The sequence below is a fragment of the Elgaria multicarinata genome, chromosome 13 (genome assembly GCF_023053635.1).
Source record: "Elgaria multicarinata webbii isolate HBS135686 ecotype San Diego chromosome 13, rElgMul1.1.pri, whole genome shotgun sequence".
Taxonomy (NCBI): Eukaryota; Metazoa; Chordata; class Lepidosauria; order Squamata; family Anguidae; genus Elgaria; species Elgaria multicarinata.
In genome coordinates this window covers 24018290-24035518 of record NC_086183.1, presented here as the reverse complement: position 1 = coordinate 24035518, position 17229 = coordinate 24018290, and the positions used below count along the sequence as shown (strand labels likewise).

General features: G+C 46.9%; 1 protein-coding gene across 1 annotated transcript in view; it reads left to right on the top strand.

Annotated features, from left to right (window-relative positions):
* The window catches only part of ATP4A (ATPase H+/K+ transporting subunit alpha), a 33509-nt gene that overhangs the window by 12717 nt on the left and 3563 nt on the right, over positions 1-17229 (top strand). The window contains exons 5-19 of the mRNA XM_063140500.1: positions 481-594; positions 1153-1287; positions 3368-3485; positions 4284-4552; positions 5508-5706; positions 6257-6366; positions 7765-7899; positions 8678-8870; positions 9324-9499; positions 9825-9961; positions 10476-10626; positions 11262-11430; positions 14102-14256; positions 15889-16012; positions 16388-16533. Of these exons, the coding sequence (XP_062996570.1) occupies positions 481-594; positions 1153-1287; positions 3368-3485; positions 4284-4552; positions 5508-5706; positions 6257-6366; positions 7765-7899; positions 8678-8870; positions 9324-9499; positions 9825-9961; positions 10476-10626; positions 11262-11430; positions 14102-14256; positions 15889-16012; positions 16388-16533 (2331 nt within the window). The remainder of the gene's footprint in view (positions 1-480; positions 595-1152; positions 1288-3367; positions 3486-4283; positions 4553-5507; positions 5707-6256; positions 6367-7764; positions 7900-8677; positions 8871-9323; positions 9500-9824; positions 9962-10475; positions 10627-11261; positions 11431-14101; positions 14257-15888; positions 16013-16387; positions 16534-17229) is intronic.

Genomic DNA, 17229 nt, shown 5'->3' with positions numbered 1-17229 from the left:
TCAGTGAGTCTTCCATCTCACCACCATTTCGACCATCTGTGATCGCTCCTCATTTCCTTTCTAATCATCCTACCACTTGCTTGCTTGACAGGCAGAGAGCCAATGAGCACTGGCCTCTCCTGCTCCTGCTCCTCCTCTTCCTCACCAGCACTGTTATCTGGGCCTGAGCAAAGCAGGATCTACACTACTGCTTTAAAATGGTTTAGTGACAACTGTTGAGGCCCAGAACACACTCCAGATACAGTTTTCAGAACGTTTTCAAAGTGTCATATCCTGCTTGGTGTAGATCTGGCCCCAGAGGTTGTGATGGTGAAGAGGAGGAGGAGGAGGAGCTCCAGGGGGACTTCTGTGAGTGGGACCCTGCTGAGTTGTGGTCCCTCGGCAAATGCCCAATCATGCCTATCCTTAACACCGGCCCTCATGGTAATCCAGCAGATAGTTAATAACCTTTTGCTTCCTTCCCCCTCTCTACCTGTGTAGCTTTACTTGGCTGTTGCCCTCATTGCTGTGGTGGTTGTGACTGGTTGCTTTGGCTACTATCAGGAATTCAAAAGCACCAACATTATTGCCAGCTTCAAGAATCTAGTGCCACAGGTAAGGAAAAGGTCCTGGGGACCCATGGCTGCAAATGTGGTTGGAGGTGGTAATGGATTAAACCAACATTCTATCGGTCTCCTTTACTTTGTCGGGCCAAACGTAACATTACACACACGTGCACACATATCATTTCTGCCAAAGGTTGATTTTTGAAAAAACAGCCCCGGGGTGGGGGCTACAATCAGAAGCAGAGGAACATGCAGAGGGGGCACTTAACCCAACAACAAACCATGGGTTTTCAAGGTGGCTTGTCTGCGAAAAATAAGCCACGCTGCATGATTAACAAGCCACTCTGGCTGCATTCAGACAACATGCTAAGTCATGGTTCCACAATCTTCCACTCTGCAGAAAATGCACTGCGTTCAGGCAACAAGATACCCTGTGGTTCAACAACAACCCATGCTCAACAACTGAGTGTGGGCTAGCTTGTTGTGTGAACCCAGCCACAGTCTGGCCTGCCCTTAAACCAACATCTTACGTTCCAACCTTCAAATGACTATGTAGGTAGGTGTTTAGGGATGTTTAATGCCTAAATCTTGCTCTTCCCAAACACAGCAAGCCACGGTGGTTCGAGACGGTGACAAGTTCCAGATCAATGCCAATCAGCTGGTGGTGGGTGACCTGGTGGAGATCAAAGGGGGAGACCGAGTCCCAGCAGATATCAGGATCATCACCGCGCAGGGGTGCAAGGTACTCAAGGCCTGTGTGGGAAATGAAGCACATTTTCACTGCTGGAGAGAATTATAAAGTTTAGCTGGTTTGTTAGGAGGGGAGAAGAGATTCATTGTGAAGGGAATGGGCAAGTTACATGGCCACTTTGTGTACAGAAATCCTGGAAGCCGCCTCTTCTCTGCAATTGCAGCAGAGAAACAGAGTTGGGGGAGTGGGTGCTTAACCCTTCCCCCCACACACACCATCACCTTGTTTACCTATGCAGATTTCTCTCTTCCCTCCCCATCAGCTGCTGTTCACCCAGCCAGTGGTCCAGACTTTCCATTACAAACACAGTTCTGAAAAGCCAGCTTGAGTGAGGGCGGGGGGGGGGAATGAAGAGCTGGGGAAGGGTTAAGCAACCCCTTTTCTGCCCGTCATTTATCCCCCACAATTGTCCTTTCTCCATGCCAATTTGCAAAAGATTAAAAAGTGACTATTGCCTTTAACAACAAAAAGCAAAAAAAAAAAAGTGAGTGTCTTGTGTCAGTTTGCCAGCACGTGTAAATGCCAGAGGGAAAGAGCACGCACATGACAAATATTTGCCAGTGAGCCAGTGTGGTGTAGTGGCTAAAGTGTTGGACTGGGAGTCGGGAGATCCGGGTTCTAGTCCCCACTCAGCCATGGAAGCTCACTGGGTGACTTTGGGCAAGTTACAGACTCTCAGACCAGCTTACCTCACAGGGTTGTGGTTGTTGTGAGGATAAAATGGAGAGAAGGGTTACGTACGCCACCTTGGGTTCCTTGGAGGGAAAAGGTGGGATATAAATGTAATAAATAAATAATAAAAATGGCTATTGCCTTGAACTGGGCTGACACACTGAATCTAGCCTTAAGTCTCATCCAAGAGAGCTGTTCTGGTGGGTTGACATTTTTGAGGAGGCAGGACTGCACAAGGTACCTCCATGGCGTGTCGTTTTTTACAAAGATTTGTTAACATCTATTTATCTATCTATCTGTCATATCATTCTGTAATTATATGATTATGTATTGTACTATAATATATAGTTTAAGGGCCAGTATGGTGCAGTAGTTAGAGTACTGGATTAGGACTGGGGAAATTTTGATCCCAATCTCCCCTGTGCCGTGAAACTGACTTGGTGACTTTGAGCTGGTCACTGACTTTCAGTCTAATCTACCTCACAGGGTTGTTGTGAGGATAAAAAGAAGATGAAGATCATGTACACTGCCTTGGGCACTTTCGAGGAAAGGCAAGGCATCAACTAGGGTTGGATCCAAATTTAAACTGGATCAACTGTACTGCCCGAAGTAGAACTCCTCTTTCCCATGGCAATGGAGGGATCTGACTCCGAAATATAAATGTTATCCTAATCTGGAGAATTTTCCTCTTAAGAAACTGTGGGAAGAAAAACATGCTCCATCCAACCGCAACCTTCTTCTTTTTAAAAAAAACGGATGGGAAAAGGAAATGCGTATTGCAATGGGGAGTCCAGATTACATGGCTGAAATGAAATTGCCCAAAGCATGTGGGAGAACAGAATATTTATTTCTGACCCACCTCTCCCTCTGGATCAAGGCAGGGAACAACACTAAATTCAAAATCACAATAAAATGCATAGAACTGGTTAAAAACATATAAAACTAATGCAATATTAAAGTAACAATTGGACATGTTAAAAAAAAACCACATCTGAGTAGGTTTGCCGGAAGAGATAATTCTTTATAGCTTTCTTAAATTCAGCAAAACTATTAAGACAATGAATCTCCTCTGGCAGGCCATTCCACAGTCTGGGAGTGGCAGAAGAGAAGGTCCTCTGGGTAACAGTTGTCAGCCTAGTTTTGGCTGACTGTAGTAGTAAACCCTTCCCATAGGACCTAAGTGTGTGGGGCAGATTGTAAGGGAGAAGGCAATCCCACAGGTAACTTGGACCCAAACCATGTAGGGCTTTAAAGGTAATGGCCAACACTTTGCCCGGAAACTAATTGGCAGCCAGTAAAGTGATTTTAAATAACTGCTCCATATGAAGAGCCTGTGCAATTCCATGTTAAACAGCCACATGTATGGGACATGTTCTCTCTCTCTATCTCTCCCCTTTAGGTGGATAATTCCTCTTTGACGGGAGAATCTGAGCCCCAGGCAAGAACCCCGGAATATACCCACGAGAGCCCTCTGGAAACAAGAAACATTGCCTTCTTCTCCACTATGTGCTTAGAAGGTAGGAGAGCATGATTTCTGGGCAGGGAGGAGAGGTTAGAATTGGCATAGGGTGGCCATGTGTCCTCTTTCACCAAGGACAGTCCTCTGTTTGAAAGGCTGTGAGAGGACCACCCTGTATTTTAAGTTGTCCTTTGTTTGAAGAGCTGACCAGTTCAAATCTGGTTCTGGACAGCAGGCGGAACAGAAAGACACACAAGTCAACTGGACTCAGTCTTCCACATTATGGTGTGATGTACTCTATTTCTACTTTAATTACAGTAATTGCATCTATACGTATGCACATTTCATGCAAAGCGCTGCCCTCATTTTGGATGATGCATGTCCTCTTCTTTGGTGGTTCCTCAGTAGCCACCCTAAATTGGGGCAATATTTTCTCTCTGCCACTGACACCAAAAGCCTCATCCTTTGGGATTTGGAGAAATGGCAGGCGTTACATGCCCTGCTTCTCTGTAACAGAGAATGTGGTCTTTTGGCAGATACAAGGGGTTGTTAAAGGGGACGTGCAGTGCATTGCCCAGCCTGGCGTGACAGTAGTGTTCTTGGCAAATACACTAGAGAGCGGTGGTCTTCCACTGGTGGGTCACGACCCAAAAGTGGGCCTTGTGATCAGTCCAGATGATTTGTGGCAAAGCTGTTGCATGGAGAAAATTGTGGAAGTTAGTCCCATGTTGCAGGTTGGGGGGCCAAGGTTGAAGACCACTGCTTAGAAGACATGCCGTCTGGAAACAGCCATAAAGAGGTTAGGCATGATGTTTATGAACCCCACTGAGCTCTGTATCTTCTCACACACCTTCAGGCACGGCCACCGGCATCATCATTAACACCGGGGACCGCACCATCATCGGGCGCATCGCCAGCTTGGCCTCGGGCGTGGAGAACGAGAAAACACCCATCGCCATTGAAATAGAGCACTTTGTCGACATCATCGCTGGCTTGGCCATCTTCTTTGGCGCCACCTTCTTTGTGGTCGCCATGGTGATTGGCTACCCCTTCCTCAAGGCCATGGTCTTCTTCATGGCCATTGTAGTGGCTTATGTCCCTGAGGGCCTTCTGGCAACTGTCACTGTAAGTATTGCTCTCCATCAGTTGGGAGTCTTTTCCCGGGCGACAGAACCGTCATCTCACACCGCACCACAGTCCAGGCCTAGTGCACTCTGGCTACTTAGAACTAAATTAATGCTCGCCCAGTTTGGTCTGGTGATCTTCTTGCTTATCCCTCCTAGTCTATGGATTGATTCTGGGGAGAATGGCTATGCTGCTGGCGGGGGGAGGGGGAATAGGTTTGCTATCCTTGTTTCTAGCAGGGCTCCTGTAATATTACCAGCTGAATAGCAAGCAGAACTTCGTCAGGTAATGCTTTTCCCTTTACCATGGAGGTTCCAAATATTTGCTGCTGTTTCGACTTAGCATATTTGAATTAGAACAAACAAGCAGGACCTGCAACAAAATGTTGCAGTGTGGAGACTCCTGTACAGAATTCCAGTCAGTCAGTCATGCCCACTTCCAGGATACTCCATTCCATTGCCAGTTTTCCTTTCCTTTTCTTCCCCCCCCTCCCAACAGTCAGTATACCATGGCCACTGAACATGGTCCATCTTCAAAAGCTGTTTTGGGGTTCCCCCTCCACTTAGGGATTTTTTTCCCTAAAGGCCCCAAGTCTGCTGCTGTTGTGTGTGGATTATATAGCCACTTCGGCTATATAAGCTTCAGCACTCTCTCTGAGCACTGGAAATAGAGGGAGCAAACAAATACAGACTCGTGGTGAGTCCAAAACGTTGGGGCCATATCTCAGTGGAAGAGCACATGTGTTGCATATAGAAAGTCCTGGGTTCAATCCCAGGCATTTCCATTTAAATAAACCTCGAGTAGCAGGACATTTGCTTCAAACTTTGAAGAGCTGCTGCCAGTCAGTGTTGGCAATACTGAGCTCGAAGGACAAATGGCAGCTTCCTACGTTTCATTATACAACTTGATATGTTCAACCTACGTTTTGTACATCTCTCTTATTCTGTCTTTCCAGGTCTGTCTTTCCCTCACAGCCAAACGCTTAGCCAGGAAGAACTGTGTGGTAAAGAATCTGGAGGCCGTAGAGACACTGGGCTCTACTTCTGTCATTTGCTCTGATAAAACAGGGACTCTCACACAGAACCGCATGACGGTCTCCCATCTTTGGTTTGACAACCAAATCCACACCGCAGACACCACCGAAGACCAATCAGGTACTGAGTTGTATTCAGCAGGGGTCAGGCCAAAAACAGTTGCATCACAAAGACTAGGAGACGGGGCTGGCCGTTAGGACAGGGTGGATTAAATGAGTGATGGAGCCAAATCAGTTTCCTTCTTGGCCTAGGCTTCTTATATAAAAGGACTAGCATGTTCACTATGTTTAGTAGCAGTAGTGGTTTCTGTTGGAAGCCTGCCCTGATTTGTCCTGTTGTTTTACACTTCTGACTACTCAACCAGTCTACATGTTTGTGACTCAGTAAAGTTTACCAAGCTCTTCACTTTCTGGATTCAGGCTTTGTTATTCAGTCACTTCTGCTAGCAGAGACCACACCAAGAGATGGAAAAGACTCTTTGCTACTGTTGTGTAAACACAAGCTTTGCTGTTTACACATTGTGTGATTTGACAGCAGTTTCCCAGGCAGAACAAGTCCTGTCAAAGTGCAAAGCTGGGTTGCAGCAAGCTACAACATAGAAAAAGTATCTGTACTGTTTCTATCCCTCATTTTCTCTCTCTCTCTCTCTCTCTCTTTCTCTTACTTTCAGGGCAGAGTTTTGATCAGTCATCAGAGACATGGAGAGCACTATGCAAAGTGGTGAGCCTCTGCAATCGTGCCTTTTTCAAATCGGGCCAGGATACCGTACCCGTGCCAAAGGTAAGAAAGATCCAGAGGAATGGCTGGGACACATTATTGTTATTAAAGGCAAATAGGGTAGCAATTAGAACCCAGGGCAACCTTGTGTTGGTCACGGTCTCCCAGCCTAACCTATCACTCAAGGTTGTTGTTAGGTTAAAATGGGATGGAGCACTAGGCGTACTGCCCCAAGTTCTGGGCAGGAATGTTGGAATCAAAACGTAATTGTACACTGCTGCTGCTTTGGTGGCCCCATAAAGAACTTGCACCACTCCCCTGCTACACCTCTAGTGCTTTACTGCGTCAAACCGAATGTGACGGGAATCTACACCCTGCCCACCTCAACCATATACGTGGGGAGGCTTTCTACTAATGCTCAGAGACTATGTTCTCTGTAGCCAATCTCCACAAAGAGTTGCCATATTCTTTCTTGGAAATGGTGTCTATATTTCAGGGCTGGCCCTACCATTAGGCAGAGTGAAGCGGTCGCCTCAGGCGGCAGATGCTGAGAGGGGCTGCAAGATGTTGGAGGAGAGCGCTGTGTGCTGAACAGCCCTCTAAGCTAACTGCTGCCTTCAGGTGCAGCAGAGGACGCTGTTCCATTGCCAGTGTTGAAGAAACAGACTTTTGTACATGGAATGGGAGAGGGTGCCATCTTGTTCTTTGCCTCAAGCAGCAAAATAGGGTCAAAAGCTGCAGCTTGTGCAAAATGCAGCAGCCAGATTGATAACTGGAACCAGAAGGTTCGAACATATAACACCAATTGTGGCCCACTTGCATTGGCCGCCTATACATTTCCAAGCCCAATTCAAGGTGCTGGTTTTAGCCTTATATGGCTTGGGACCACAATACCTGACGGAACGCCTCTCCCGACAAGAACCTACCCGTACACTGCACTCAACATCTAAGGTCCTCCTCCAAGTGCCTACTCCGAGGGAAGCTCGGAGGATGGCAACAAGGGAGAGGGCCTTCTCAGTGGTGGCCCCCCAATTATAGAACGATCTCCCCAATGAGGCTCGCCTGGTGCCCACATTGTTATATTTTCGGTGCCAGGTCAAGACTTTTCTCTTCTCCCAGGCATTTAACAGCCCCCAGAACTTTTTAACGGCCCCCAGAACTGTTGTTGTTTAAATGGATACTGTTGTTTTGTACTGTTGTTTTTATATTTTGGATGGTTTTAAATTTTGTATACTTTTTTAATGTTCACTGTTTTTAACTTTTGTAAACTGCCCAGAAAGCTTCAGCTATGGGGCAGTATATAAATTAATTAATTAAATAAATAAATAAAATGCCTTGGGCCTGCCCTATTGTATATATCATCTGAAACAGCCCTGTGTGTTTGCCCTATAACGGGGCTGCAACTCAGTATTTCAACACTACTAACCTGTCTCCATGTCCTCCTCGCCTTCCAACACCCAGCGAATTGTGATTGGAGACGCTTCAGAGACTGCCCTGCTGAAATTCTCCGAGATCACCCTGGGCAATGTGATGGAGTATCGGGAACGCTACAAGAAAGTCTGCGAGATCCCCTTCAATTCTACCAACAAGTTCCAGGTCAGCCGCTGACGCTCCATTCCCTCGGCTCCAGAGGGCTGAACAACCAACAGGCCTCAGTCCTGTACCACTCAGTTTGCTGTCAAAGGGCAGATAGCTAAAATGTTAGGGGTTGAATTGAGGTTTACTCATATTTAGAGTACACCCATTGAAATAAAGGGGACTTAGGTGTGACTAACTCACCCCATTTCTTTCAATGGGTCTTTGCTAGATGTGACGAGGGATGTTGAAGAAATCCACAAAAGATTCAAATGAGTTCGGATTTCTATTCACCTGACCCACAGATTGTGGACTGTTTTCTGGGAATTGTACACAAATTTAGAACAATATGAAAGGGGGGGGGGGGAATGACAGGCCACAAGTGTGCATTTTCCCCATAGGCTAAAGTGTGAAAATGCAGATTTAGGGAGAATGTTCACATTTTTTCATTCCCCCCACCTCACACACACACACTTCTTAGCAAAAAATATTAGGGAGATTTGTACAAAATTGCATTAATTAATGCACATTAGCGCTACTTTGCAATACTTAATGTGGATTAGTGTATTTGCGCACATGCGAATTAGCACAAGTAGAACGAAATTCTCCTAAAGAAAAATTCAATTCCATCAATGAGCAGACAAGGGAACAAAAGATGTATGACAATCCGTGAAGCACATTTGGAATGCATTTCACAAAATCCGTGCATCCTAAATGACTAAATCTGGATCCAGCCCAATATATTTTTTATGAACAGATCCTCATTTGTTCCATGTTCTCCCCTCCTACCCCATCACAGCTGTCTGTCCACGAGTTAGAAGACACTCGAGACCAGCGCCACCTGCTGGTGATGAAAGGTGCTCCCGAACGCATCCTGGAACGTTGTTCCACCATCATGATCAAGGGTCAAGAATTGCCCCTCGATGAACAATGGAAGGAAGCTTTCCAAACGGCCTATATGGATCTTGGAGGACTGGGCGAACGTGTACTGGGTAAGAGAGGATAGTGCCATGGATTGAATTTGGGATTCAATAAAGGCAAATTCTGCCACTAAGCCAATGGCAGGGCCTGTCCCAGGTTGGGGTAGATCCACAGCAAGGTGACCTCTGAAGGACCCTCTCCACCAGTGGGGGGGGGGGCTGGCTGGGCTTACATGGTGGTAGCAGCAATGCTCTCATGAGTGGCATAGAGACACCATTTAAATTTCCCACAATTCCTTAGAATGATGCTATAACAAGGGCATTGTAGGGAATTTAAGTGATGGCCTCATCCTAAGGGTGCCAGGCACTGACTGGCACCAACCCTATATAGACTGAGGAAATAATGATACATATAAGTGGAATACAGAAACCCACAGAATTCTGGGTGAATCTGAATGGCATGTAGAGGAGGCCGGATTTATGGGCCAAAGTGTAGGCCTCAACCTGAGTGTCTTTTGTCCACAGGATTCTGTCACATATACCTTCCCCAGAACGAGTTCCCACGTGGCTACACCTTTGACAGTGATGAAATGAACTTCCCCACGAGTGGGCTCTGCTTTGCAGGTCTCATCTCCATGATTGATCCACCCAGAGCTACCGTGCCTGATGCTGTCATGAAATGCCGCACTGCGGGCATCCGGGTAGGCTACTGGCAGTTCTCCTGACTCCTATATCTCTGTAATGTTAGCTAAATCAAGGGCATCCCATGCCCTTCTAAAAATAATGTATATCCTGCCCTTCCTCCAAGGAAATCAGGGCAATATGCATACTTCTACTTTATCTTCCTGTGAGGTAAGTTAGGGTGGAAGAGTGTAACTAGCACCAGGTCACCCAGGTAGCTTGACAATTGAGTAGAGATTTGAACCATGGTCTCCCCAGTCCCAAGTCAATCATGTCATCACTGTACTATACTGACTCTCCACAGTCAGACCCCTGAGACCTGTGCTGAGACCACATTTTTTCCAGGTAATCATGGTAACAGGAGACCACCCCATCACTGCCAAGGCCATTGCTGCCAGCGTGGGCATCATCTCGGAGGGCAGCGAAACAGTTGAAGATATTGCCACCCGCCTGCGTATCCCCGTAGAGAAGGTCAACAAGCGGTGAGCATCTTCACATGCAGTCATGCATATGGGGCACCCTGTGGCTACCTCCCTCAAGCACCACTAACCCTCACTAGATTAGATAGCTGGACAACATAAGAAGACCAAGGGTCCATCTAGTCCACCATCTTGTTCACACGGTGGCCAAGCAGCTGCCCATGGGGAAACTACAAGCAGGACATGAGTACAACAGCACACTCCTGCCCATGTTCCCCAGCAACTGTTGTATACAAGCTTACTGCCTCTGATCTTGAAGGTAGCATATAGCCATCAGGACTCCTAGCCATTGATGGCCTTCTCCTCCATGAATTTATCCAGTCCCCTTTTAAAGCCATCTAAAGTGGTGGCCATCACAAGATCTCATGGAAGCGAATTCCATAGTTTAACTCTGTGCTGTGTGAAGAAGCCCTTCCACATGGTGTATCCAAGGGAAAAAACCGATGCGACATGGGTGGGAGGATGTTTCTGGTTTATATGACCCTGGGATTCTGACTTTCTCCACTTCTACACTCAGGGATGCCCGGGCATGTGTGGTCAATGGAGGCCAGCTGAAAGATATGGAGACCGAGGAACTGGTGGAGATCCTCAAGATGCATCCAGAGATGGTCTTTGCTCGCACTTCTCCACAGCAGAAACTGATCATTGTAGAAAGCTGCCAGAAATTGGTAAGAGCCCTCAAACCCTAGGGCAGCCTTTTCTAACCTGTTGCCCCCACAAGGTGTGGACTACAACTCCCAGGATTACTGAACATTGGCCGTGCTAGCCAGAGCTGATCGTAGCTAACACCTGCAATTTCTATTGAAAAACAGAAAGAATTTTAACCTGTTGGTTTGTTATATTATGGTTTTAATTTTTGTGAACCGCCCAGAGAGCTTCGGCTATTGGGCGGTATAAAAATGTAATAAATAAATAAATAAAGTCTTTAAAAACAAAAAACAAAATAAAGTTCAATGTTCAACAGCCTCACCTTTTGTAGCGAAACAGCACCATCCACCAGTGGTATCAGTCAGCAGGCTTGGGGGAACCCCAAGATTTGAAGAAGTGCAAAATATCTTTAGGAAAAACCCTAAGTGGGGTGGGAGACACCAAAACATTCCAATAAGGACTGAGCATGCTCAGTCCTCACATAATGCTGACTGACTGTTGTGAGGGTGGTGGGACAGAAATGGAGTACCCTAGAAAAGGGCATGGCTGGCTGGTTCAAACCTTGAACATGAACAACCCACCCTGCAACATTTTGCTTTGGGTCCCACTTGTAGTAGATCCCTGAATGCCCATCTCTCGCTGTCCTTGTTCGCAGGGTTCAATCGTGGCAGTAACGGGAGACGGGGTGAACGATTCCCCAGCGCTAAAGAAGGCTGATATCGGTGTGGCGATGGGCATTGCTGGATCGGACGCAGCCAAGAACGCCGCCGACATGATCTTGCTGGATGACAACTTTGCCTCCATCGTCACTGGCGTTGAGCAGGGTGTGTTGTTGGGATGCGGTGATAGAAGGAGGCAGGAGAGGCATCCTTGACTTCTATATTTACATCTGATCATGGCAGTTGCCCGTAACCCTGTCAGCCATTCAGAGCTACATGAACTGCATGCTTTGGTGCCCATGGCCACCCAAGCCTGGCCTGCAAGTTCTGGCACAAATACCCACTCTGTTTCTAGTGAGAATCAGTGCTAAACCTATTTCAAGAGTAGTAGTTGTTGTTTGTTTGTTTGTTTGTTTGAAACCCTTCTATCTTTCTCTTCCACTCATTTGGCTCTCCAAGTTAGCTCACAACTAACATTGCAAATGATGACATGAAACAATCCTCTCTCTCACTAAAACCTCTCCTCCAAATAATCAGTTCCACACCCCCAATAGCCTCTCTTCGAAATGGCCACCAAGAAAACCCGGCAGCCCATGGCAATTCCAACAGGACCGGGGCTTCTTCTGACCATGTTACTCCGCTTCTGAAATCTCTTCATTGGCTTCCAATTCACTTCAGAATCCAATATAAACTTCTCCTGTTGACCTTCAAAGCTTTTCACGGTCTAGCTCCTTCCTATCTCTCCTCTCTCATCTCACACTATTGCCCCGCTCGTGCTCTTTGCTCCTCTGATGCCATGTTTCTCGCCTGCCCAAGGGCCTCTACTTCCCTTGCTCGGCTTCGTCCATTTTCTTCTGCTGCCCCTTACGCCTGGAACGCTCTTCCAGAACATTTGAGAACTACAAGTTCAATCGCAGCTTTTAAAGCTCAACTAAAAACTTTTCTTTTTCCTAAAGCTTTTAAAACTTGATGTTGTGCGGACTTTATACTGTTAGTTTTACCCTACCCTGTGCCTGCTTACCCTACCCTGTGCCTGTTGGCATTCTCTTCCCCTCCTTATTGTTTTACTATGATTTTATTAGATTGTAAGCCTATGCGGCAGGGCCTTGCTATTTACTGTTTTACTCTGTACAGCACCATGTACATTGATGGTGCTATATAAATAAATTAATAATAATAATAATAATAATAATAATAATAATAATAATAATAATAATAATAATACCACAAACCTAAGCGAAAGCTCGGCAGTAGCTCCAAGAATGCACTGCGAGAGGGAAGGGTGTCCTCGACCTGGGTGCAGATGTTCCGATCCTACAGCTCAGTTGATACATCTCAAATGCGTGTGTAGGAGTCCTTTTAAGGAAGACTCCCATCGTTGAGAACAGACAGTCAGTATTGGAGATGCATCGGGGCCTAAATGGCTTATTATCATTGCCTCACCCTGGCTCTCAGAAAGGAGAAATAGCTACTGCTGCTTCCCATTCACAACAGGCCATTCTTCACTCATAAAATGTCGCCTGAAGAGACGCCTATCTTGTTTGGGTAGCTACTATCACATTTGCCAAGTCTCAGGAGAACAGCCCAAGCTGTCCTCCTTGTGGTGGTGCGGGGACAGAGCTCCAGGAAATTAGGCAAGGCCAGTCCAAGTCTAAACACAGGGGAGTTCCAGAGAAGAGATAAGTTATCGGGAAAATACAAGGCAGAGACTGGGAGTGGGTCAACAGGTATTGTTCCTGCACCCTGAGCCTAGAACTGAAGGCTTTTCAGCCTGTGCCCTCAAAGTAAGGAGATCCGGATATTGTAAAATCCATCCCACCTATGTTTCATGGATTGTGCAGTGTCATTTGCTCCAGCATCCGTTCACAGATGATTTTTTTTAAAAAAAAATCTGTTATGCGGAAAAATATGCAAATAATTCCGTTAGAAAGTTCACAACAATTTACATAATTTATATTCCTACGTAACATTTCGGATATTTTCCCCATTCCATTTGACTTTCCCCCCATGTATATTTTCCAGTAGGGCATTTGTCTCAGCAGAAACGTGCATATTTTCCTGCAAATGAATTTGCGTAAATTTCAGGGAAGTTAAAAAAAATCCAGAAATCCATGGACTCTACGTGGCCTGGGGAGGCCAGTCTGCAGCCAATTCTGCAGGTTGGGATCTTAGAAACCTAAACTCATTTTAGTCCATCTTGAATTTCTCCATCGCCCCTACTTCAGAGTCCCTGCTTTCGAGAGATAACCACTGCTGCAGTGGGACAATGAGATGACCATGTGGTGGTGGTGGCACCTTATCTCTGAGAGTGGGGAACGGTGGGTTGAAATACAGTGGGGAGAAAGGAAGGGGAGCCATCACTGCTGCTACAACTGCTGCCCACAACAACCTGTCCCCTAAGCCCTTCCCCCACCAATGGTCCATCTCAAATTTTGCAAGTCCTTCTCCCTTGCTCAAAATTCCAAGTAGAGAAAGATTCCTATCCATGATCTCGAAGAGGATGTCTGAACCCAAACTAGCTGTTTCCTACAGGATTGCAGAAGATTCTAACAGCCTTGGATCTAGATGGTCACAGCAAGGTGATACTCTAATTCAGCCGTCCCCAACCTGGTGGCCTTCAGACATGTCAGACTGCAACTCCCACCATCCCCAGCCAGGCCATGCTATCTGGGAATGATGGGAGTTGCAGTCCAACTCATCTGGAGGACACCAGGTTGCAGAAAGCTGCTGGAATCACACAAGGAGGTTCGTGAGAATCTAGAAAAGACCCACGAAAAGCACTCGTCTGGGCATTGGAAGCTGTCAATGAAATCCTTTCTCTGCCTCTCTTTTTTAGGGCGCCTGATCTTTGACAATCTCAAGAAATCCATCGCCTACACCCTGACCAAGAACATTCCAGAACTGACACCCTACCTAATCTACATCACTGTCAGCGTCCCACTTCCCCTTGGCTGCATCACCATCCTCTTTATTGAACTGTGCACAGACATTGTGAGTGACCATTGCCTGGACCAGGCTTTGCAAGAAGCAGAGGAGTGGACACACCTCTAAAGCCAGGGGTGTTGACCCTCTTTCAACCTAAGGGCTGGATTCCATTTCAGAGAAGCTCTTGTGGTGGGTGGGGCTGAAGACAAAAGGGGAGGGGCCAAAAAGAGGCAGGGCCTATTTTAGCATTAAGTCTTACTGGCAGTAACTAAGCCTCAGAAGAGGCACTTCAACCTTTGAGAATGGGGAAAGATGCACAACAGCCAGAAAACCATCAAATGAGTAGCCTGGGTCAATGGGTGTGGCTAACAAAAGGGTGTGTGGCCATCAGGGAACTCCAGAGGGCCAGAGTGGAACTCCAGGTGGACTGAATTTGGCCCCCAGGCCTGAGCTACTGGACCACTGCCCCAAAATGATCACATGTGTAGAACTAATGCTGTGCCAAAAATTTCAATTCTTCCATTTTCGACATTTCAGCTTTTCGACAAAAGTTTTGGCAAAAGAGCCTGGGAGAGGTGAGAATTTCAGAGAACTTTCTCGTTGGGACGGGGGACAGGGTTTCCATGTACCTAGGAAATTGTTGAGGGCTCTTCTTTCTGTGTTTTTTTAAACACCTCCAGCACTTTCAGGAGCCCAGGAGTTCTTCCTGAATACCTATTGGAGAGGGTGAGGTCACATGGTCTCCAATAGACATTCAGGAAGAACTGCTGGGCTCCTTCAAGTGCCGGGGGTGTATGTATATATATATATATATATATATATATATATATATATATATATGGAAGACCGCTCAACAACAGGCCACACTTTTAAAAGGTTTGTGGAAATGCTGTCCCTCTCCCCAAGCAGAAAATTCTCCAAAATTCTCCACCTCCCTGTGAAAGAGGCAGAAAAAACAATATCTTTTACACAGGGAGAGAGGGGGAAAGTTCCCGAAAATAGGGGGCAGGGTTCAGCACAGCGCTATGTGGAACTGACCTGGCTTTTAACTTCATAAAGTGGAGGCTGCTGACTCCGATGTTAGCGGAGCTGTGAATCCACTGTGGGTTTCAGGCACAACCAGTCTGACCTCTAAAGGCGCTATCCAAGGTGTTGAACCTATTTTGGCCACGATGGAACACATAGCAGCTTCAGCAAGGGAGACGTTTTCATTCAAGAGCTGGCGCAGGAAGGAAGGGTTAACACACTCCCTGCACATCATGGTTAGGACATTTCAGGATCCACGAAACACAAGCATGCATTTCATGTATTGTCTAATATGGACTGAACCTTTAGCAAGGCACTACCAGGATAGACAATATTTTGCTTGACAGACCAATGGTTGGACATGGTATAAGGCACCTTTGCTAATCCAGACTCCACATCAATCCAAAGGCAAACCAAAACTCATACAGTTGTCATACAAAGTTGGTCCTGCTTCTGCTGCTTCAATCCCTAACCACAAGGGACAATTTCTGTCTGCCATCTTGAATTCCATGGTTTTGTAGGGCTGGTCTGAGTACGCAGAAGGCTTTGTGCAGTCAGATGCTGCCCCAGTGTGGTGGATGCTGCAAAGCACAGAGCCCAGTGGACACTTCTTCTCCAAGACTCCTGCTGGGTCTTGTTCCTGACCTTCTGCTTTCTCCTGACACCCCTCAGTTCCCCTCGGTTTCCCTGGCCTACGAGAGAGCCGAGAGCGACATCATGCACCTGAAGCCGCGCAACCCTCGACGGGACCGTCTAGTCAATGAAGCGCTGGCCGTCTACTCGTATTTCCAGATTGGTATGTAAAATAGTGCTGGAGGATGGAGTCTGAGGGGAGAAAAAGATGGAATCCGCTGAGTTTTTCAACCCAGGGGGTGAGAGAAAAGGCAGTGAGGCCTAGCTGGGCTTTTAATTCAGCTCTATGGCAAGTTTTCTGTATACAAGGGCAGGACTTGGCTTGCATCTGCCTTCTCCAACCTAGTTCTCTCCAGATGTTTTAGTCTTCGGCTCCCATCAACCCAACCATGCTGGGAGCCAAACATCTGGCTGGGGAACCCAAAACATCTGGATGGGGAAAGCTGCTCTGAGGCAACCCAAAGGGTCAAAGAAAAATGTTTCATGTGGGATTGGCCAACCCCAGATCCAACTCCGCTTGTGCTTCCACACCATCCAGGAGCCATCCAGTCCTTTGCGGGCTTCACCGACTACTTCACCGCCATGGCCCAAGAGGGCTGGTACCCACTGAAGTGTGTGGGTCTTCGGGCTGCCTGGGAAAACGACCATCTCCAAGATGTCGAGGATAGCTACGGGCAAGAGTGGGTGAGTGGAGAAGAGACACTGCTTCCAACCTCTGGCCCTGCGACTCCCAATGGCTAAGAATTCAAACCACACGTTGACATTCATCGCAGGGTCCTTCCCCTCCTCTGCCTTGGATATTGTATTTTGCCACCATGAGCAGCCAGCCCAGGCTGCAGCCTTGAAGGACTGATATAGTCCAGTAGTCAACTATGACCTACTACTTCTGCCCACCTTTCTTCTACTTGACCATTAAAGCTCGTGGGAGCCTGACCCTCTATTGCATCAGCTCATCCTAGATCCTGAGTGTAGAACAGGAAACATGGCTTCTCCCTTCTAAGAGGCACTGCTGGCCCTCTTGGTCAGAGGGGGGCAAACTTTGGAGGCCCCTGTGCATATTTAGCAATTTGATAAGCTGTTCTAGGAACTGCTACAAAACGGCTGTCTAGTGAGGCATGGCTAGTGACAAAGTAAAAGTCAGGCTGAGTACAAGGTAGAGGTGGGGGCTGAGCCCCAACACACTAAAAACAACAACAACCCACCCTCCTTTCAACACCCTGGGCCTGTTCAGACAATACATTAAACCACGGTTAGGCTTCTAACCCTTTTGCAATAAATGAAAAATGAGCATGTTTAAACCATGTTTATGTACCCACCATGGTTAGGAATGGTTTACATGACACACGAATTCGTGGTTCACACAATACGCTAAGCCATTAT